Below are 23,679 nucleotides of genomic sequence, written 5' to 3'. Positions count from 1 at the left end.
GTTATAACAATTTTCACACAATTTCTCTTTCTTGCTCATAGTCTATCTTTCAATGCAGAATGAAAGGGTTTTTGGGACAGAGACGATGCTACATTGTTTTTCTGCATATTCAGCATTTTCCTGTGGTACATGTTAGTCCCTTCTCAATATTCTGTCACAGAATGACTGGTATTTTCTTATGTGGTAAGAAGATCTTCATTTATTTGACCTTATCCTCAAAAATCCCATCAAAAGTCCCTATTCTGTAACAAAAATGAAATTCACATACACATGGTGGTATAGACATGCAAGAATTCCAACTTATAGGTACCTTTGCTCCACTCCAGGTAATTCTGTCACGTGAGTGAGTCATTTTGAGCAAGAAAGAGAGAATCATACCTGATGAAGATGTAAGAAAGATAGAAACAAATAAATGGAAACAGGTTTACTTTGGGCAGAGGTTTGGCTGGTCTGCAGGGGAGTCCTCCAACAAAATGAACATTTTGTAGGGTTGGGAAAGAAAACTCTGAATCCCAGTAGGTGTGAATGAGCCAGATATCTGCTTGGCCACTGTCTCTGAGAATGTAGTGGGTCATATTGAACAGGAAAAGGAAGATTAAAGTTGTAGTCCTACAGCTATTGGGAAATTGTCATGTAAATACACATATGCCTGGTGTCTGAAAGGACTTTCAATAATGAAGGCAAATCTGTTTAAAAGTGCAAGTAGTTTAATAAACCCATGTGTTTATTTACTATGTATGCATGTAAAATATGTATATGTCTGTTTATTACATATGTTGCTTGTATTTACATATCTGTAAATTGTGTCATATAAAAATATATATGACACAATGTGAGAAAATGTGGGGAACACACTATGTGTAATCATTTCTTTATTCCAAATCTTAAATATCATCATAGTAAGCCAGTATAAAGGTAAACATGCATTTCCTTAGCCTCTAAATATGTAATGATAACAGACACAAATGTAAACAAATATTTTGAGTTATAAATTCATTGAATGTATGAGACTAATGGAAGGAACTTTCCAGCATGCTTCCATCTCTTTTGTACAATTTATAGGAAGAACTCCGATCTTTGTTTCTGCAAGTGAACTGAAAGGAGTTTGAATATGATTTTTGTTCTTTATATCTACTACTGCTTTGGGATCATGTTAGGAGCTTGCAAATATTTATTATATAAGATAAATTTAGAAGAGATGGAATTAGTTAAGAATATATAATAGAAATCCTTTCACTCATTTTTTCTACTTGACAATTTAAACAGAAGACTAATTTGCATTTCTATGCATCAACATTATATGCCTTAAATAGAATGAATTGCAAACCCTTAGTGAAGAAATATGGAAGTGCTAGAAACCACAATTATAGGCCTCCTAATCTGGGATAAAAACATTGTCACCAAAATGAGAAGGAATTCATCAGGTAAAATGACAATTTTTTTTTCTACATTACGAATCTAATTGATCTAAAGGGAAACAATTTTCTCAGTGCTACGTAGAGAGTTGTATTACAAATATGTGTGTAAGTCCTCAATCTGTGTGCTTATATTCATCATGACATTTCCTGAAGTTTAAAATTAGTTTTCAAAAATAAAGAAAATGAACATTGCAATAGAATACTCTATGAAGTTGCCTAAGGAAGTCCTCAGAGTTCCATGTATTGGGTATATGCATTCCTGGTGTGTCTTATACAAGGAATGGCTAAAGCTTTCTGACACTTCAATGTACATTTTTCTTTGGTACTTTGAGTTTTTTAAGTGATAGTTTTAAAAATAATTCTTCTCATTAGGAAACAAACATATGAGTATGATGGGAACATAAAGTTGAGAGAATGATTCTCTAAAATGGACTCACATGACCCCAAACATGTTTTATTTTCTAAGATGCAATTGATCTCCAGCCCTGCTTGGCATAAGTGGACAGGATATGTCACATTTCTCAGCAAATTACCTGTTAACTGCAGGAAAAATGCAGACTCAAGATAATTGTTAATGGGAGGAACCCAAGAGACATTTGTCTTAAGATCCTGAAACTCTGGAAGATAACAATAGTTCTTCCTAAATGTAAAATCTGTAATGTGTGGGTAAGAATCCAATTAGAAGCTGAGTATAATGGTGCACACCTATAATCCCAGGGATTCAGGAGGCAGAGGCAGGAGGTTCATGACTTCAAAGCCAGGCTCCGCAGCTTAGCAAGGCCCTAGGTAACTCAGTGAGACTCTGTCTGTAAATAAGATACAAAATAGGCCTAGGGATATGGGCTCAGTGGTCAAGAGCAGTGAGTTCAGTCCTAGGTTCTAAAATAACAACAAAATACAATTGGAACTAGTCAGCATGGGCCAAGGTGACCTAGAGTTTTAATGACAGTCAGTACTTCAAAGTCTGATGTCACCCGTCTCTAAGTCAACATCCAAAGGTGGACCTGGGCGAAACTTACTGGAAACTTCTCTGGGATCCCCAATGAAACCCAAGTGCATGAGAGGCTCATTTCCCTTTTCCTCTCTGAGAGGAACAATTCTCTCCTTTGAGAGTGTCCTCTTTGTCTTTTGCTATATCCCTTCAGTAAACTCATTCCTCTTACTCTGAGTGACATGTCTGGAATTATTTTGAACTGATCACAAGACTCAGGGTTTGAAGGGGATCTTCGCAGTGCCTCAGTGTCTCAGAAGTTCCCAGCTCTATTAACACTATGAATTCATAATTTTGTAAGATTTTGGAAGCCGTATATGAATTACGGGTTTGTTTGAGCCAAGATAAGGCTGGGAAGCTGCTTTTCTGGGAACTCCTGTGTGAAATTCCCAAACTCCTAATCATCCTGGTTCTCTGCCTTAGCTCAGAGTCTTAATCAAACAGCAGCTCCCCAGAGTTGGGCAGAGATGGCCGTGACCTGCTAAGCATGAAACAACCTGTTTACCACAGGATCCCCTGCTACACTGAAATCTTACACCTACTGAACCCCTTTTGTCTATACTGGTATAACTAAAGCAAATGCAGGCTATTTCTTTGTTAGAGTCAGATCCATCTGCTCTGGTCAATCAAAAATCAAAAAAACTGATATTTTATATATCCACCCAAAAACGGAATAAAAATAGGAACATCTAGGTGAACATTTTTAAAGGGCAAAGAGCAAAAGGGAATGAGCTCATGAAACTAAATATTTCCCACATACTTCTATTTGATAAGAGAAAGCAGGTAGGCATCACTACATTTCTAAAGCCACTGACAAATGACTTTGTTTCCTTCATCTTTCAAGAAAGAGGGATGCTGGGGATGAATGTACAATGAAAAGTAAGCATCACTTCCAGTTTCCTGGAAACCAATGGAAAGGCAAATCACAACACTCTAATTGGTGAACTCTGTGTTCAAAGGGGTAAAAGCTACAAAACAGAATCAAATGGCAATATAAACCCATATGGTTTAATTTTATTTTCTCAAATAACTTTTCCTTGAACAGAAATATTTCTGTCTCTTACACAGGGAGTGAATTTCATGGAGACAAAATTTTACTTGACAAAGTGATTTGTGAAAAGTTGTTAGGATAGGTAGGAACCTGGCCATATAGCCTCCTCTAATGGGAGCAATGGGAGGAGCCAGGCCTAGATAAATTTACTCCCTTTTTTTCTTCTTTCCAGTTTTAGAAAACATCTTGCAACAAAACAGACAGCATTTAGTGATGATGAACATCACAGTTGCCACACAGGCAAGCAGGAACCCAATAACATCCAAAGAGTAGTACTGGAACCAGGAGAGGTCATGGGCAGCCACCCGGAGGTGTTTAGCTCCTTTGTGGCGCATGACAAACTCAATCCAGAAGACAGCTCGGTCCAGAGGCTTCACTGGCTGATCATGCTGAATTCTTGATAACTTCATAGCATTCTCTTTATATCTAAAGGTGAAACATAAAAGGATCAACATTGAAATAAGTTAATCTGTCTAAGCACATGAAGTCAATGAAAGTTTTCCACAAGTGCCATATGGATGATTTCAAATAATTATCAGAGACTTGCCCTGCATATGATTTGTTTTTTTCTTTTGTCACCATATAATGTCTGATTTTAACTTATGTTCTGATGTAAAATATTTCAAAAGTGCCCATGGAATTTCAAGAAGGTGAGTCAAATTCTTTTCATGAAAGGAAAGAGATATGAACCATTCTGAATCCAATAAGTGAGAGAGAAGGCATATAATTTGCAAGAGATCACCTTGAAGCTTTTAAAGAAGAATCATATCATGGTGTGCAGTGCTTCCTAACTATTCTCTCTGTTTTTCCTTTTCTTTTCTACCCTCTACTGTATTTTCCACTCAGTAGCCAAGATGGTATTATTAAAACGTACACATCTAATTATGAAGTATCCTGCTCAAAATGTTCATGTGACTTCTCATCATAAGTAGAATAAAATACAAATCTCTTCTTGTACTTGTGGATTCTGATGGGTTAGACACTTGCCATGATTTCTGATATTATTTTTCCTCCCTCATTCTGTCTAGACACATGTGTTTTTTTAAATTTTATTTGAATTGACTTTTTTTTAGTTATATGTAACACTAGGACACATTTTAACGTAATCACAAAAGCAAGGAATATAATTTGCTCTAATTTAGCCTCTAGCACTCCTCTCTTCCCATACCCTCCCTACCCTTGCTTCAATCTCTCTGCTCTACTGATCTTTCTGCAATTTATATATACTTTTTTTAATTCGTGTTTTTTGTCTATAAATAATATTGGAATTCACTGTGATATATCCAAAAATGTACACATGAACTTTAGCCAGATTTTTTTTTTACTCTTCTTCTCTTTTCTTGTTCCTGCTTATTTGTCCTCAATCTTCTTTGTTCACTCTATTGATCTTTCCTCTGTTTTGATAAAATTCTCTCTTTTTTTATCCTTTCTTGCACCCCACTATTTTGGATTATCTTGCACATATAAGAGAAAACTTTTGACGTTTGACTTTTTGAGCCTGTCTTATTTCACTTAGCATGATAGTCTCCAGTTCTATGTATCTACTGGAAAGTGACATAATTTCAGTTTTTAGGACCAATAATCCATTATGTGTATACACTACAATTTCTTTATTCATTCCTCTGTTGAAGGGAACCTACATTGTTTTCATAGCTTGGCTACAGTGAACTGTGCTACTATAAACATCAATGTAGTTGAATTCCTATAGTATACTGATTTTAGATCTTTTGAATATATACTGAGAAATGGAATACGTGAATTATATTGTAGATCCATTCCTAGTGTTTAGTGGTTTTGAGCACATGTGTGTTCTCTCTGTTCTCCAGTGTCACCAAATGTGTTCTCCCCTTGGCACCTTCATACTTTTAATCTCGTCTGGCTTTTCCTTGAGTATCCTTTCATGCAACACTATAAGTCTTGCTTATTTCTCATGGCTAAGTTCTTGGCCAACAAGTCACTCCTCAGAGGTACTTTTCTTGGTCTTATTAGAATAGTAGCCCTAGGTATTTCTTCTATTATTTTATGGTGTTTTAAATGTATTTCCTATTAATATAAAATACATTACATTTTCTATAATAACACCCAATAGTACAAGAAAAACACACCATATCCTAAGTGATCACCAGGAAATATCACAATTAACTTGCAGGGATGGTGAAGTAAGGACACCAATGTGCCCACTAATTGGATCATGATACAGGATTTGCAGGTCATATGTTCTGCCACTTAGAAGATTGTTAAGAATCCATTAGAAGACTTAAATCTGATAATGAAATATAAACTCAGAAAAGTGACAATATACAAATCGCCACACAAAACAAAATAGCTTTGTAAATATATCAACAGCAAACTCAGTGAGAAAGAAATCAGAAAAATATTTTTTAACAATATCTTCAAAGAAAAATCACTAGGAATATATGTAATAAAGGAAGTGTAAGTTTTCTACAATGAAATTTACAGAATATTGAAGGAAGAAGATACTGGAAGATGGAAAGTCATGAACCATCTGATTCTTGAGAAAGGTGCCAAAAATGCACATTGGAGAAAAGAGAGCCTTTTCTAAATATGGTGCTGGTGAAACTGGATAGCCATATGTAGAAGATTGTAGCTTGATCCCTAACTCTGACCCTGTACAAGAATGAACACAAAATGGAATTACACATTTCAGTAATAAGTGAAATAAGTAAAAATCAGAAATACAAAATATTGCATGTTTCCCCTCACATGTGGAATCTGGCAGGGTAGGTGATATAAAAGTAATAGGAAGACTATTATACAAGAAGAAAGGGAACAGGGGAGAAGGAGGAGAGATTGTTAGGGTAATGAAAAGTCTTTTAGGACATAATGTAAAACTGATACATTCATATTTAAGTCTGATGTTTTAATCTGTATTTTTTCCATTTATATATCATTTTATGTCTCTTTTTTCCATTCTTTATTCTCTCAGAGTATTTTTATTATTTATTGTGCTACTATTTTTTCTTGGAAATGTAGTTTTGAACTTGTCCTTTAAGTGATACCTTCCTTAAGCAATAATTCCATCATTAAGAGAAATGAGAGTTGAATTGAAGATAGTCATTATACCTAGAAAATATATACTCCATATAATTTCATTTTGCAGTATGGAAAAGGGTAATTATTGAAGATTTTTTTATGAAATATCATGAAGAAAATTTTGTTGTGCTTCTAAGATTATCACAAAGTTAAAAAAATCAACCATATGGAATGTTAGAAAGATATTTGAAAATCAAATATCTGATGAGTCTTATGTCCATAAAACATGGAGAAATATTAAAATCAATAATTAAAACATAAATAACCTGGTTAAAAATGAGCAAAGGGTTGGAACTGACATTTCTCTCATGAAGGTATGTGAATGACCAAAAAGCACATAAAATGATGCTCTTTAGCTATCATGGAATGCAAGTCAAGACCACAGTGAGCTACAATCCTATTCATTAGGATGACTACAATAAAAGAAAAGGTGATAATAAATGCTAACAATGATATGGAGAAATTGGAACTCTCTTATATTGCTTGTATGCTGTAAAAATTTTTGCAACTACTTTGGAAAATAGTTTGGCAGATCTGAATACATAAAAATTATTATATGGCCTAACAGTTCTATAACTAGAAATTACCAGAAGACACGAATACTTATTTTCATACAAATTGTGTACGTTGTTCATAATAATCAAAATTGGAAACAGAAACCTTTATAAACTGATGAATTGATAAATTACTTTGAATATTTCCAACCACACAATGTTATTCAACAATAAAAAACAATAAAGACTGACCCTTGGCAAAGCATGATGAAACTAACAGCACTAGTGAAAGAAACCATTGAAAAAGACAATAATTTTAATATCTTTTAATGTGAAATATTTAGAATAGGATGATCTATAGAAACAAAAAATAAATGGAGTTTTCCTAGTCTAGGAGGTAATAAGAAATGACTTCAATGCATTGTCACATTTCTTTTGATGTGATAAAATTTCCAAAAATTACAATATTTAAGAGTTTAATAACTATGGAAACATCAAATGTATTTGAATTTTATTCACACTTTTTAATTCAGATATAAATGGTATATTGTGTGTTATACACCATTGAAATCTGTGAAAATATTGATACTTATGAAATAATTTTTGAGTAAAATAATTTATGGTTGCAGAAATTTTAGGTATTGATTTAAGATACTGTCATATCTCTATAAGTTTATCTTTTCTTGTGTAGTTCCTGTCATATTTAAAAATTAAATCCTCATTACAAATGGCTATATATGGCAAATAATTTATGTATGTATAGAAATGGTGCAGTAATCATTATCCTATGTAATCTACAAGATCAATGCAATTTTGAAATTCTTATGATATTTGAAGTTGTATACAACTCTGAAACAGTAATGGTTAAACTGATTGAAAATAGATTTAATATGGGTTGAATCTTTAGATTTTTTCAAAATTACCCTCCTCCACAGCCACATCAAGGTTTATAGCAGCACAATTCCCAATAGCTACACTGTGGAACCAACCTAGATGCCATTCTATAGATGAAAGGATAAAAAGTGTGACATATATACACAATGGAATATTACTCAGCAATAAAAGAGAATAAAATCATGACAATTGCAGTTAAATGGAAGGAGTTAGAGAAGATAATGCTAAGGAAAGTTTGACAATTAAAATACCAAATGCTGAATGTTTTCTTTGATATAAGAGGGCTGATTTATTATGGGATAGGGAGCAAGAGCATGGGCAGAATAGATGAACACTAGATAGGGCAATGGTTGGAGGGGAAGGGAGGGGGCATGGGGTTATTCATGATGGGGGATTGTGATGATCATTATTATCCAAAGTACAGGTATGAAGACATGAATTGGTGTGAATACACTATGTATACAACCAGAGATATAAAAAGTTGTGCTCTATATGTGTAATAAGAATTGTAATGAATTCCACTGTCATATATAAATTAATTAATTAAAAAATTACCCTCCTGAAAATGTGCTGCAATTTATACTCATTGATGAAAAGACAATTCTTCTATGAATAGTACCCAATGTCAAATTTGTTGTACTCACAAAGGGTCATTAATGACCATCCTCAAGGCCTTGAGAAGATCTGCAGTTGACAGTGTTCTGTATTCCAATCGAATAGCTGCTCCCTTGGCCTTCACATAAGCAATGTTATCAGGTTGATCCGCAAACAAAGGAATGCCCACCATAGGGATCCCATGGTAAATCCCCTCATAAACACCATTGGCTCCACCATGAGTTATAAAAGCTTTTGTTTTTGGATGACCTAGGATTGATTTAATGCCAGAAAAATTATTAATTTAAATCTTAGAAAGAAAAGGAGAAATGTGTATTATAAGGCATTAAAAGGATCTGAGTGTATTTTAGGTGACAAATTATTGTAAACATGACCCTGCATTAATTATTTTTTTCATATCACAGAGGAACAAGCACCTAAGTCCACTAGAGTGCTAACCGAAAACTACATGAAAGAGAGGGTACATAAGTTGAGACTTGAATATTGAATACAACATTAATAGGTAGAAAAAATAGAATATTTTTTAGTGAAAGAATCAACATGCACTTATAGAAAATAAGGTCATGAAGAACATGTTAGCATATTATCTCATTAAAAAACTGAAGTCACTAAGTTTGCTATGTAGCATGTCAAAAGCAGCAGGGAATAGGATGGTGATGGTACTGAATTCAGAGAAAAGAGAGACTACGCTTCATTACAAAATGTGCTTGCACTTCATAATGAAGATTGTGCATTAATTTCCAGGAAAATAAAGAGTCACTGTTCATAAAAAAAAAAAAATCCTGGTTGCCATCTTGAAAGGTATTTGAAACACACCTGCAGGAGAAGAAACAATAAGTGAAAGACATACAAAAACACAGAGAGACAATCCAGGAACTGAGTGATAAATTCTTGCAGAGGTAAATGCACAAGAAATAAAGATAACTTGGATTCTGTATATAATGATGGTGTACATTAATATTACAGATTTTTGCTTTTTTTTTTTTTTTTCAAACCACCCCTGGGCCTGGAGAATAATTAAAAAGAAGTTGAACATTGTGTTTGATTTTTTTTTAAGTAACAAGTATTGAATAAAATGTTTCCTGTTGAATTTTTAGCATCCAGATTGATGGTACTCATGCTTTTAGGACTTATCTCAGAGTCTTACCAAGAAGGTCATTCTGGGGGATCCAGTTGTATATTCGAGTGTTGGGTCCTAATTTATCTGGCTTCTTGCCTTGATATCTCCAGATGACCTGTTTGGTAAAGAATATGCCTTATTCTATGATTTAAAGTTTAATGTTATAGCATGTTTGCATACTAAAAATTTAAGAGATCGTCTAGTTCAACATTTAACACATACGGAAATAAATACAATTTTATGTAATGAGAATTACAAAAATACAAACTAAAAATCCATAATTATTTGTTTTATGCATTTTATCCTAGATTTCATTTTCCAACTTAATATCATAATGTTTATTTCTTGTGAGTGACATAGGTTAGACAGTACATATATTGTTTAAGATGCTTATATCAGTTTGCATTGTTTTTAGTACACAAAAGCAAACCAATGCAGTCAGCTACTATTAGAAATAAATGAATACTAACTAAGAATTACACGTAACTTGTTTTAGACTTCAATTTATTAAACACTACCTATAAGAAATTTTTTATTGGTACTTATGGACCTTGACCCACACTTCTATTAATATTGGTGAATTTGGAAATTCTTTAAGTATTAAAAGGAAGAAATTATTTGCAACTTACAAATAATTACATGGATACTGAAATAAAGTTCAAAATTGTAAGATTGCTAAATGTTTTAAAACTGTGTGTTATCATTCAATGATGCAGTACAAATCTTGGTGGTAGTATTATATATATCCAAGATATTTTTTATGTCTAGGAACAAAATAAGGAGCTGACTCTGGAAATTAAAAGCAATCTTCATGAACTGGAGTATAATTTCTAAGTGCTTATCTTCTAAATGCAATGGGAGCAGCAAAATAAATTTAGGTCTACAGAAGGAAAAGTAATTGGGCAATTAGGAAAAGCCTGTATCAGATAGGAAAGTGCAAAGCAGATGGAAAACACTCAAAGACTACAAGAGTGATTATTTTAGAAATTTGGTATTAAAGCATTTTGTGGAGGTGGGAACTTTTGAATTTCAGCCCATGCCAGGCTTGCTTCTGCTTGACTCTTACTTATACTCTCTTCTTTCTTCTTAAAAGGTATTTTTCTGATTTTTTAGAAGCAAAGTCCTTTGGGGTACATTTTATAATGCACTGGGTCCACTTCAAAGGCAGAACTAATCTCTACACTTTCTCTAATTGTCAGACATTGTCAGGATCTTGTCCAATAGTGCAAATTGTTTTTTTCTTTATCTATAAATACATGTGACTGAGTGGGAATGTGGCCCAATGGTTTGGATAGCCTTTCTCCTCAAAACTCCAGGAACAGTTTCTTAAGTAAATTTATACTTTTTTTAATGGGGAGGGGACGTATTTTGGGCTTACAGTTTCAGAAATTCAGTCCATATTTAGCAGACTCCATTTTTCTTGGCCAAAGATGAAGTAGAATATTATGGCAAGAATACTATTCTTAAATGAGGGTAACCAAGGAATAAGGGATTGCATCGGATAACTAAAATCATGATAAAATTCAGCCTTCTTCAATACCTGCTTAGCATTATTATGGTGGTCCAGTTATGAGTTAACTTTTTATAGCTTTCTGATAACATTTGCTGTGTATGCAATGCTCTCAGGGATCCTGCAATGAAAAGGAAGAAGTAACAGAGAAGAATGTGGTACCTGTGTAAATGTCTGTGATACCCTTACAATTAAAATATCACAATGGACATGTAAAATATATTTTTTATTATCACAATGTTAATTTTAACATATTAATATTAAACACTCTTTACTGTTTAGAATAACCACACATATTTCTGTTTAAAACATGATTTTTGAGATGAATTAGAGATATCACAATAGGTTATGTTTCACAAAGGATGCTTCATTAAGCAAACCCTTTATAAAGTTTAACAGACTTTTTATACATTTGGCCACTAGGAGGGCACTTTTGCTTACCTTTTGTGGAATCTGTGCAAGAGCAAATGCAATTATATTGGCTTTCTCTTCTGGCATGTTAGCAACCATCGACCCCAGAGAAAATACCACAATACCATTTTCTCCAGAACTCTGTACAAATTCTTCCATTTCCTGTGAATGAAACATTTGCTCCATCAAAAAAATGAAGAGGGAGGGGATACAAGATGTCAGATTAGAGGAAGGCTGCCTTCCTAGTTGCTCCAAGGATCAAAATATAAGCAGTGAGAATACTGCTTCTTAGTGAGGTGGGTGAAAGAAGGATTTCACTAAAATTCAATACTGGACAGTGAGAGTGTCTCAGAAACTCAGAAGTTTGCGTTCATTAAACAAAGAAGACTACATTGATACCAAACTATTTGTGCGAGCAGCTACAGCAGTAGTAATGGTGCTGTCTACCACAGAGAAATGAAAAATGAAGAGAGAATCAGAGTGGACATATTTAATGTGAAAGAAACCTGAGATCAGAGAAACAACATGAACTTAGCTGATCCAGAGGCTCCACTGAACATTTGTGATTGAAAATTGCTATGTATTTACTGCCTGGGGAGAGACAAGGTGGATTCATCTTGAGGTGGCCTTGCTCCAGTGTCTGTTACCAGAACTGGGAGATCTGAGCAAACACTGCTGTACTGCCTACTGTGTGGCCTAGAGTGTACCTAGCTAAATGGGAGTGAAACAGGCATAGATAAGATTTTACTCCAGGGGATTCAAGTCAGAAAATCAAAGGGGCAGCACAACTTGCTTTTCTTTTGAGCTGGTGGCTCTTGTGACCACCTGAAGTGAGTGAGAATCTGAACAGGAACTTAGCGAAATACTAAGGGACTGAACCTAGGAAAGATGTGCAGGTGAACAGCAGAGTGTGCGGAAATGAGTTCCTCTGTGAAATGAGTATAATTCTTAGGAGGCTTCTGAGATTCAGACTCCCTACAGAGATAAGCTGCAATAAATTCAAACAGAATATAGTTTATCTTGCTCCACATGAAAATTAATGGCATTCAATCACTAACTATACTTTAATACAGAGAATAGTAGAGATAAATCTCAAACTAATGATAAGGCCTCAAATAGAAATAGCTGAGGATGAGTTCATGGTTTCCACCTATGGAAATCCACTGCACAGGAATTATGGAATTAATTCAAAAGTTGTGAATATCATACTTATAAGGAGTCTTAATCTAGATCACTCCAGGACACTTTGGAAAGCAAATATTATGCCTTAAAAAAGTAGAAGAGGGCTGGTTTTGTGACTCAGTGATAGAGTGCTTGCCTAGCACACATGAGGCACTGGGTTTGATTCATATTACCATAAAAAAACTAAATAAAATAAAGTTATTGTGTCCATCTGAAGCTATTTTTTTAAAAGCATGGAAGAGAAATCCCTCCTAACATATGCATAAAATCCAACAAAGAGTATAAGAATTATGTTAAAATAAGGTACCATGGAATCACTTAAAAGTTCCTAATTTTCCAAAACTGATGCCAAAGATATTGATTTTTGATTAAAAAATCAGGTAAACAATTCAAAAATTAAATTATTATAAAATATAATGAATGAAATTATCATATTTTAAAATGATCAATGAATTATAAAAATGATCAATGAATTCCAAGAGAATATAGGAAAACAATTGAATGAATTAAAAAAATCATTACAGAATATAAATGAAAAATTCAACAAGATATAAATATTGAAAAAGAACCAAACATAAATCTTGAAAGTCAAAGATAAAATAAATCAAATAAAAGGTCATTTTAAAATCTTTATAGTACAGTAGACAATACTGAAAACAGAACATCAAATATAAAAGAAAAAGTGGCCAGCTTTGAATATTTAGACAGTACTAAAGTAAATAAAATAAGCAACCATGATGGTAATAATTATTTAACAAAAGAGTCCATATAGAAGAAATAAAAAAAACCCTGAAGTTCAAAAATGAACAAATCTTATTGGAAGAGTAGCTAAGCAAATGAGAAATAGGACCACATTAAATATAAATGAATCAAAATGACAGGAATTAATAAACATCTCTTTGTAATGACATTGAAAATAAATCATCTCAATTCTTTAATTATTATATGTATATAGTCTGGGAGAATGGATCATAAAACAAAATCCAATGATATGTTGTTCATAAAAGACAAACCTTACAGGTAAAGACAGCCATAGCTGAATGCAACAAGATAAAAATTGATACATAATACAAATGGAATAAAAAATAAGCAAGATTATCTACTTTTATATCTGAAAAACAGACTTCAAACCAAAATTAATCAGAAGAGACAAAGCTGGTCACTTCATACTGGTAAAATAAATAATCCTACAAGAAGATATAACAATTATAAATATTTAAGTCATAAACATGGATCCAAATAATTACATAACAGACACTAGTCAAATTGAAACATCAGATAGACCAGAATAAAATAATTCTTGGTAATTTCAACACAATTCTCTCATCTTTTGATAGGTCATCCAGATATAGAATCAATAAGGATTCTTTGGACCTGAAAAATATTATAAATCAAATGAACTTACAGATATCCATAGAGCATTTCATTCAACAGCATCTGAATACACTTTCTTCTCAGCACCTCAAGAAAACCTTCTCCAAAATAGACTATTTAAGGCCACAAAACAACTCTAATCAAATAAAAAACAAGTGGTGTTACTTATTATATTCTACCAGATCATAATTGGATGAAATCAGAAATCAACATGACAGAACCATACAAAATCTATATGTACATATGGAGATTGGAAAATCTCTATTGTATAAAAATGAATTATAGAAGAAATTAAGGGAGAAATTTAAAAATTCTTAAACTCAAATGAGAATAGTAATACAACCTTTGAGGCAGAATGAAGGAATTTCTAAGACAAAAGTTTATAGCTATGAGTTCCTGTATAATAAAATCATAAAGATCCCATATAAAAACCTAATTTTTCATTTCAAGGCTCTTGAAAAAGAAGAACACACCTATTCCAAAACCAGTAGAATAGCAACAAGGAAAGATAAATAAATATAAGTGAGAAAACAGGAAACAAATAATTCAAATTATTAGTTTGTAGATGATATGATCCTATATAGAGAAGAGCCAAATGACTCCACCAAAAGACTGATATTGCTAATAAACAAATTTGACAAAGTAGCTGAGTACAAAATCAACATACAAAAATCTATAGCTTTCTTATATACCAACAATGAATCTGTAGAAAAAAAATCACGAGAATTATTTTATTCACAATAGCCTCAAAACAAACAACAAACAACAACAATAACAAGAACAAATACCTAGGAATAAAACTAACAAAAGAGTTAAAAGACCTCTAAAATTGAAGATTGAAATTATAGAAGACATAAAATAAGATGAAAAGACCCTCCATGTTCATGGATAGGTAGAATTAATGTTATTAAAATCGTCGACTATCCAAAGCAATATACAGGTTCAATGTAATCCTAATGAAAATATCAATGACATTCTTTACAGAACTAGAAAAGATAATCCTAAAATTCATCTGGAAGAATAAAAGACCCTTAATAGTCAAAGCAATTCTAAACCCAAAAATTAATGCTGGAGGCATCAAAATATCTGATGTCAAATTATACTACAGAGCTATGGTAACAAAAAAATGCATGGTACTGACATGAAAACAGACATATTGACCAGTAGTATAGAATGGAAAACACAGAGAAAACCACACACATGCCAAAAACACATTGGAGAAAAGATTGGCTTTTAAATAAATCATGCTGGGAAAACTGCAGAAAAATAAAACTATACTCTTGTCTCTTACCCTGCACAAAAATCAACTCAAAATGGGTCAAAAACCTAGAAATTAGAACCAATACTATACAACTCCTAGGAGAAAATGTAGGGTTAACACTCCAGCATATAGGTACAGGCAATAATTTTCTCAAATAGAACCCCTGAAGGTCAGGAAATAATTCCAAGTGTAGATAAATTGGAAGGCATCAAATTAAAAAGTTCTGAACAGCAAAGAAAACATTTAGAATTGTGAAGAAGAGAACTTATGAAATGGAAGAAAATCTTTGCAAAACACCTTCTGGCAAAATGATTAATATTTAGAATACATAAAGAATTCCAAAATCTTTACACCAAAAAAATCAAACAACCCAAATAATCAAAGAGAAAATGAATTTAAAGATGCTTCTCAGAAGAATAAATATAAATAGGCAAGAAAAATATAAACACAAAAAAATGTTCAACATCATTAGAAACAAGGGAATTGTAAACTACACTGAGATTTTATCTTTCACCAGTCAGAATAGTAGTCATCGAGAATAAAAAGAATAATAAATGATGGAGAGGATATGGAGAAAAAAAATTTTACACCATTGGAGGAATTGTAAATGAGTACAACCACTATGGAAATCAGTATTTATAGTTTTCAAAAGAGTAAGCATGTAAATATCATATCACCCAGGTATACCATTTCTCAGTATTTATCCTAAAGAAATAAAGTCATCTTATAACAGTGATACATGCATACCCATTTTATAGCAAAACAACTCATAATACACATGGAAAAAGCCTAGGTATTTGCCAATATATGACTGAATAAAGAAAATGTAATATATATACACAATGAAGTTTTATTCAGCCAAAATAACAAATAAAATTATGTCATTTTACAAAAAATATGAATGGAATCAGAGTCTATTACATTGAATAAATCAAACTCAGAAAGTCATAGGTTGTATATTTTCTCTCATTTTTGTAAGCTAGAGAGGAAAAATAGAAAAAATAAGGGTGGATCTCATGGAAATCAAAGGGAGATCAGTGGAGAAAGGAACCAATGGGAGAGAGGTGGGAAGGGAAGGGAAATTCCTGGGAAGTTTTATTGGTCAAATTATACTGTTATATTGTGTATATGTATAAATATGTAACATCAGATCTCATCATTATGTACAATGAAATGAACTAATAAAAATGTAGGAAAAGCAGAGAAATTATTTGTATGTAAACTAAGAAGAGAAAAGCATGTATTATTAGAATTTGAGAGTTATGGATATTTTTAAATTGATCCAGTCACTCACTTTCTTTGGAAAGAGATGTGTGTTATGACACAGAAGGCACAATTAGGCTTACTTGTAGAAATAAGTGTGTGTGAGTGTGTGTGTGTGTGTGTGTGTGTGTGTGTGTATGTAAGAAATGACATTGGGCTGGGGATATGGCTCAAGCGGTAGCGTGCTCGCCTGGCATGCGTGCGACTCGGGTTTGATCCTCAGCACCACATACCAACAAAGATGTTGTGTCCGCCGGAGAACTAAAAAATAAATATTAAAAATTCTCTCTCTCTCTCTCTCCTCTCTCACTCTCTCTTTAAAAAAAAAAAAGAAATGACATAGAGCTATTAAATAGTAATTCAAGAAATGATGTTAGAAATTATTATATGTAGACTCTTAATACAAAATTTTATTCATTACTAATGTTAATTTTTTTTCTTAAACTCTATAGCTAGTACTTGGTTATAATTCTTATTGTTATAGTACTTCACTTGATTTTATTCCAGGATTTTAATCTGGATGATTTTTTAGTTTGGAATTATTAGTACTTATTTCTGTCCTTGTGAGCCCAGAAGTAAAGTTAACTGTGCACAGGATTTTTGTACATTTTTTTTGTTTCCTATGTCTACAGTGTTTCATTCCTTACTTTATAATTTTGAGAGTTTCCTAAGTTTTCCTCTATAATAGCTCATAAAAACTGGAGATGAACAAACACTAGCATTCAGAAGATTAATATTATGGTTTGGAATTTCTTTTACATAATTCAATGGATCCTAATAATCCTATACATGTCCAGAACTATACTGATCCCAAATCAGCATTTTCACTGCATTGGAATGATACATGTACTTGAGTAATCATATCTTTGGGTTATTTATATGTCTCATCTTTTTCCCTGAAATTTGTAATGATATTGAAGTTGTATGAGAATGAAGTGTGTATCAGTGGCTGTAAAGAACCCTTATTTTTCACCTATTATGAACCATGGAGCTCTTGCACCACAGTGGGACTTTCTCTGGCCATTTAATAGAACAGGCCAACTTGTTGAGTAGCTCATTCACATATAGTGGACATTGCACTACTCCTAGGAACTTGTGACACATCCAGTTATTTTGTGATTCCAGTAACCTAGAGCAAATTGTAGGAATATATTCAATATATTTTCTCCCTGCTCAAAATGTTCTTCATCTCGTATTGTACAAACATTTTCTCACTATTACTGTTTTATAAATATACCCTTTTTAAACCAATCAATCCCTGACACAGACAGGTCCCAGTCTTTCTGTAACATTATTTTTCAAGGAAAATAATTTAATCATATGAAAATTTGGAAGAGCATGAAGAAAGTATGTAATGTCTAAGAAGATTTGCCAAAATTATCTTTGGTTCATTTAGAGATACTGTTGATTCAAAATTTGAATTTTTTCATTGGGGTCTTTTTTTTTCTGTTCATGTAAGTACATGAGTAGATACATGCACATATATAATGTAAATGGAAGATCAAAATTCTTTTCTGAATCTTTTCTTCTCACAAAAATAATAATATTATTATAATCAGTATTTTGCCTTTTAGTCTCCAACTAAACTTGTATTATGACTTAATGTATTTAAGCATTTATTTTTAAAGTAATTGTACTGGGCAAGTTGGTATACACCAGTAATCCCAGCAGGTCAGGAGGTTAAGACAGGAGGATCTCCAGTTCAAAACCAGCCTCAGCAACAGAGAAGCACTAATCAACTCAGTGAGATAATGTCTCTCAATAAAATGTAAAATAGGGCTGGGGATATGTCTCAGTAGTTGAGTGCACATGATTTCAATCCATAGTACAAAAAGAGAGATAAAAATAAACATGTAAGTAAATAAAGTGATTCTGATGGTGTGGTATGTACCAGAATAAGTTTTAAAATCATTACTCAAACTATGACATCACATAATGTGTTAATTAATTAATGTTAAGACATTTTTTTCCAATATGTATTCTATAAGTAACTACCATAAACACAGATTACATTCATTTGATTTTTTGTTTGTATAATTACAATTGGTATACTGTTAAATCCAGGGTATTTGCATTGTTGAGTATTGATACATTTGAATCTTTGTCATTTTGACAAATTTCTGTATTTAAACAATACCGAAATTGTCTGAGAATATAATTATTAATGGAAAAGTAAGTAATTTGGGGGAGCATTACTTTATATAATAAAGATCAAGAAGACAGTGTTTCTAATACTGGCCTGTTTTCTAATCTTGTTTATTCTATTAAATAAAACCAGCTACTATTATTCCTTATCATGATCACACTGCTATCTACCTTCTCTTCCTCCTCCTCCTCTTCTGCTGTCTTTCCCCTTTTATTGATAAGGTCTCTTTCTCCTACTGTGAATGGGGAAATCTCTGAAGATCAGAGGCTAATGGCTTAAAATTTACAATAACTCTGTCTCAGTTTTTAGTCAGAACTTTCACTAACTTTTGTTTTCTGTTTATATTGTATGGAACTTATCACAAACAACAAAATAATTCTATTGAATACAAGGCTTGAGATAAGATCTCAATATGTTGGTGCCTTTAAGAAGGTAGGGAAAAAGAAATGCTTAAGAGATCACATAACAGTATGGCAAGTAATGTTTTCTTCTAAGCATGGTATTTATTTGAAATGTTTTAGACACTTCTGTTTCCTCCTATGAAATATTATCCTATTTGTTGACAGAATGATTTTGTAATTGTAAACTAAAGGGCTGTGGTCAAAAATAAATGACAAGAAAACTTAGGTAATCATTATCTTTGCAGTATATATTTCCTATGTTCATTCTGTTGGGAAGCTGTGCTGTGATGTTGAGACTTAACTTTTCCAAGATAGTTTTCCTGAGGTGTCCTCTAAGGTTGGCATATGGCAGAAAGCTCTCTCAAGCTAAACATCCCTATCATGGTCTAAGATGTAATAGTCTGAGTTCTCAGGTGAGTTTGTTCAAATGCTGGAGTGAAGACAAGTAGAGGCCACACATTTATATCACTGAGAAAAGCAATTACTTTAAAGCTAAAAGGTTGTGAAGAACTTGAACACTTACAATATAATTTCAGCAATTCTACTTAATCATTTGATTGCCAAAACTCAGACATTTACCTTTAAGCAAATTGATGGATTATCTATTCTCTAGGTCTTTGGTTGAAAATACATTATTGATTTACCTAGTTTCTACTTTCTGTTATATATGAAATTGTATCCACTGTGCCTGGCACATATTACCTAATTAATATTATTGGTAATAGAGCTATCATACTATACCTGGGCGGTCTACAATTACAAGAGAAAATCTATGGTAGTTTGTATCAGCCATATTGTGAGTTTCTATCTCTCAATTTGAATATAATCCAAATCATGTACACAACAGTGTTTAGGGGATGCTAAAATGAATTAAATGTAAAAATACCCAAATACTACTATTTCTAAGGGTTAATCCAACCTTTTTGGTATAGTTAGGGTCTTCAAAAGTAGATAACAATGTTCAGTTTTTCAGAAGAAAAAATAGTTTTATAGAAACAAAAAAGGAATAATTACAATAGCGAATATTGCTATGGATCCTATGTTTGTACCAAGGATATTGTGTATCAGTATTATCTACTTTTTCCAGGTTACACAATATGAAGTTTGAATATTAATAGATAAATAAGCACAGTCACATGTAAGAACAACCTCATCCATGTTTACAACATTTGTTATCTGCAGTCTTGCAACAACTTTCTGAGTGGTTCCTCTGCATTGTCTTTCCCTCTAAAATCCTGCTTGGTGACTGCATTTTGAAATTTTTCAAAATGGAAACTTTATTCATATTTCTCTTATGCTTAACTCTTTTCATTGGCTACCCAATGTAATTCACAGATATTTTAAACTCCTACTAATTATCTGTCTTTCACTTACCTCTCTAGCAACATCTGCTCTTTGCTGGGCCTTCTCCTGCTGAACTACTCTTGAAGTTCTTGGGAGTTTTCCTTACTATTGTATGTTCTTTCCTTTTGTGTCTTCCTCTCTCCCTCAACCCATTTTCCTATCCTGTGAATTCTTTAGCATTCACCTTTGTTATCGAGACTTTTAGGATTTTTTTAAATTATCTTTGGTTTAGGTTTCATTAGTATTGTATAATTTCCTTATGATAACACACACAAATTTATTACTTGTTACAGTCTCTGTACCCAGACGGAATATAAGATCTGGTTGATGCAGAAACTGTGTCAACTTTATAACTCTCTATATCCAACACTTATCTCTGGTATATGACAGCCACTTAATAAATATTCTTTGTATTTATTAGAATAAATTATTGATTCTTTATTATTTATTACATAATGAATGACATTTTTACTGATTATTCTCAAAGGATACCCAATATCCTACTTTCTTCTATGACAATAATGAAACGCCATTACATGTGATGGCATAGAAATGCCTGGTTCTATAATTTGCAGAACTCTTTATGTTGCTTTTCATATCTCTGAGTTAAACACTCTGAATTAAAAATGCAGAGTCATTTCTACCAAAAATGTTAATTAACAGAACAAAGAAAACAGGAGAAGATTCACCTTAGGGAGGGGTTTGGCAGGTTTACAGTGGAGTCCTCCAACAAAGTCAAAATTTGGTAAGAATGGACGAGGAAATTCTAAATCCCAATAGGTTCGAATGAGCCAAAAATCACCTTTCCCCATTGTCTCATATATTGTAGTGGGTCTCCCTGAATGGAGAAAGAGAAGAAAAGAAAATGAGAGACATGTACCTTGAATGCTTGATATATTGCCTTGAAATGAGTTGGATTTATGTGGGCAAGGTGTCCAAATGCACTTGTGTATGTGTGTGTTCTTGTGTTTGCAAACTACAATGGGTATGTGTTTTAGAGCACATTTTTACATACTATATTTGATGCATTTTATATATGTTAATACATACATAAACTAGTTGTGTGGGTACTTTCTAGTATTTTATTAGTATATTTACAATCACAATTAAATTTTTAACCTAAGCCTCATTAGAAGTAAAAAATGCATTTTATTTTTTCTCTAAAACAACAAAAGAAACCTAATTTTTTAGAATTTTTGTGAGATCCATGAACAATCAGGGCTCCCATAACTGTAGACATATCTTTTCTAGGAGTAGTCAGTCAATTTTTACAATTGAGCAAACCATTCCCTTTATCCTTCATTCTTCAAGTGAACTGTAGTGATTCACAGAGTATGCCTGAATTCCTAATGACCTCTACTGCATTTGCCTCATATTGAGAGATTAATAGTATTCACTTTGTAAAAAATAAACATTTTTGAAAGTTACAGCCAGAAAGTTTACACAAATATTAAAATAGAGATTGGTTCTCATGCTTAATTTAGTTCATATCGTCTTAAATGGTATATGCAGTTTAAAAAATATAGACTAATAAGGTGTGGTTTTACTCTACACCAAGGTTTTAGGGCTTAACACATGATTAGTTTGTTTTTATCAAGGAATATGAAATATAAGGTATCACAATGTATAACTTTCTGTGCCTGAGATAGAGACCCTGGTAACGGTGAAGTAATCTTCACAGGAATGCAAATAAATACATTTTTTTAAATTTCTAACTGAAGAAACAGAGCTATTCAAAAGTAAACAATTTCCTCCATGGTACATATATGGTTGTGCTAGTAATACATGTGTATGTTATTAATGTCTATACCTATCATCATTAAAACATTTAGTGAGATTAATAATGAGTGTCCTTAAAGATGAAAACAATAGTAAAATGCATATGTAATTGCTCAGAGAAATCTTCCATGATTAAATTTGCAGGTTATTATTTCCTGAAACATTTTGAATAAGTAATTGCCACTGGTTTCTAATTGGCCCTATAATATAACTGCCCTTTTTTATTGGTGAAACTATTTGTTCATCTTATATTTTCATTCTATTCTTTTACTTACAGAAAAGAAAATTCTTCTGATTTTATATTCATGCAAGATCAGGTTCAAAGTCACAGGAAATTTAGGTTTCACAGTACTAATCAAAGAAACAGCTTACCTAGAACTTCACTGTAAAACTGATTCCATTTCTTCACATCAAATGTTTGGAACCAAAAATCAAAATAAAGCATATACATTATGTTTTTAATCCGATCCATGAATGTCATTTGAGCACTTAATTGAGACATAACAATGGGCACATAGGAAGGAGGGAATGAAAGTCCACCACTGTACTTTTCATATGTATAGCCAGGAGTAAAGCGGAGAGTGTATACAAATGGTACTTTAAGTAGCTCAGCCAGCAGCTCACCACAGGGACCAACTGCATCTGCAAGAACCACATCAAATTTTGACTCATGTAGTTTCATCATAATTTTCTTGTTTAAAACTACATTTCTGCAGAGTTGTTCAATTGTATCAGAATATTCCTTGAAAAGTTTTTGCGATAATAGATGAAATCCCCAAAAGACATTTTTTGGAGCATCATAAATCCATTCATGGATCCAATTGGAGAAAAATTCTTCCAAATGTTGTTCACTTGATGGTGCAGGGTAAACTTCAAAATTAATAGCAGATGTTGTGTTGGGATTAATAAGAATGGAAGCTGTTGATGTCAGAACAGTCACCTCATGACCTCTCTGGATAAGTTCATCCAGGATTGTCTTCATGTTCATCCAATGGCTGTATTCTGTGGGCCACACCAGCACTTTTCCACAGCTTCCAGAGCTAAAGTAACACATCAGTTGTATCAGCAGAAGGACTGACTTCCTTTTCACAGACATATTGGTGCAATGTAATGCTTCTTTTACATTAGCAGCTCTTCTTTTCTTCAATTTCTCAGGCTTATATGTCTCAGGATAAATCAATCCAAAGTTAAAGTATAACTTCTGAACTTCAAAGTACAATTGTACAGGCTGATCATGTGGATGATAGAAGGACAAACACAAGGTAGAGTACCTCAAGGTTATAAAAGTTTGTATGCCCTAGAAGGGTTCATCTGTCCTGTGGTGCCTCTCTCTCTTTGTTCCTCTCTCTCCCTCTCTCCTTCCAGATGCTG

General features: G+C 32.8%; 1 protein-coding gene across 1 annotated transcript; it reads right to left on the bottom strand.

The window, feature by feature from the left end:
• Positions 1-3,436: 3,436 nt before the first annotated feature.
• On the bottom strand, positions 3,437-23,425 carry LOC113178220 (UDP-glucuronosyltransferase 2B17-like). Its single transcript, XM_077803170.1, has 6 exons — positions 22,681-23,425; positions 21,219-21,367; positions 11,589-11,720; positions 9,665-9,752; positions 8,547-8,766; positions 3,437-3,886 (listed from the first exon to the last, which is right to left on the bottom strand). Exons 1-6 carry the CDS (start codon positions 23,402-23,404, stop codon positions 3,607-3,609), a joined length of 1,593 nt encoding a protein of 530 aa, XP_077659296.1. The 5' UTR covers positions 23,405-23,425; the 3' UTR covers positions 3,437-3,606.
• Between the last annotated feature and the right edge of the window lie 254 nt (positions 23,426-23,679).

The sequence above is a fragment of the Urocitellus parryii genome, chromosome 10 (assembly GCF_045843805.1).
Source record: "Urocitellus parryii isolate mUroPar1 chromosome 10, mUroPar1.hap1, whole genome shotgun sequence".
In the NCBI taxonomy this organism is placed as follows: Eukaryota; Metazoa; Chordata; class Mammalia; order Rodentia; family Sciuridae; genus Urocitellus; species Urocitellus parryii.
This window is presented reverse-complemented; position numbering and strand designations above follow the sequence as displayed.

Coding starts and splice junctions, on each gene's coding strand:
- LOC113178220 (XM_077803170.1), bottom strand. CDS start 23,404: ATGTCTGTGAAAAGGAAGTCAGTCCTTCTGCTGATACAACTGATGTGT. Junction 11,721..21,218: donor CTGCCAAACCCCTCCCTAAG/GTGAATCTTCTC, acceptor TTTCATTCACAG/GAAATGGAAGAATTTGTACA. Junction 8,767..9,664: donor CCCCCAGAATGACCTTCTTG/GTAAGACTCTGA, acceptor AATCAATCCTAG/GTCATCCAAAAACAAAAGCT.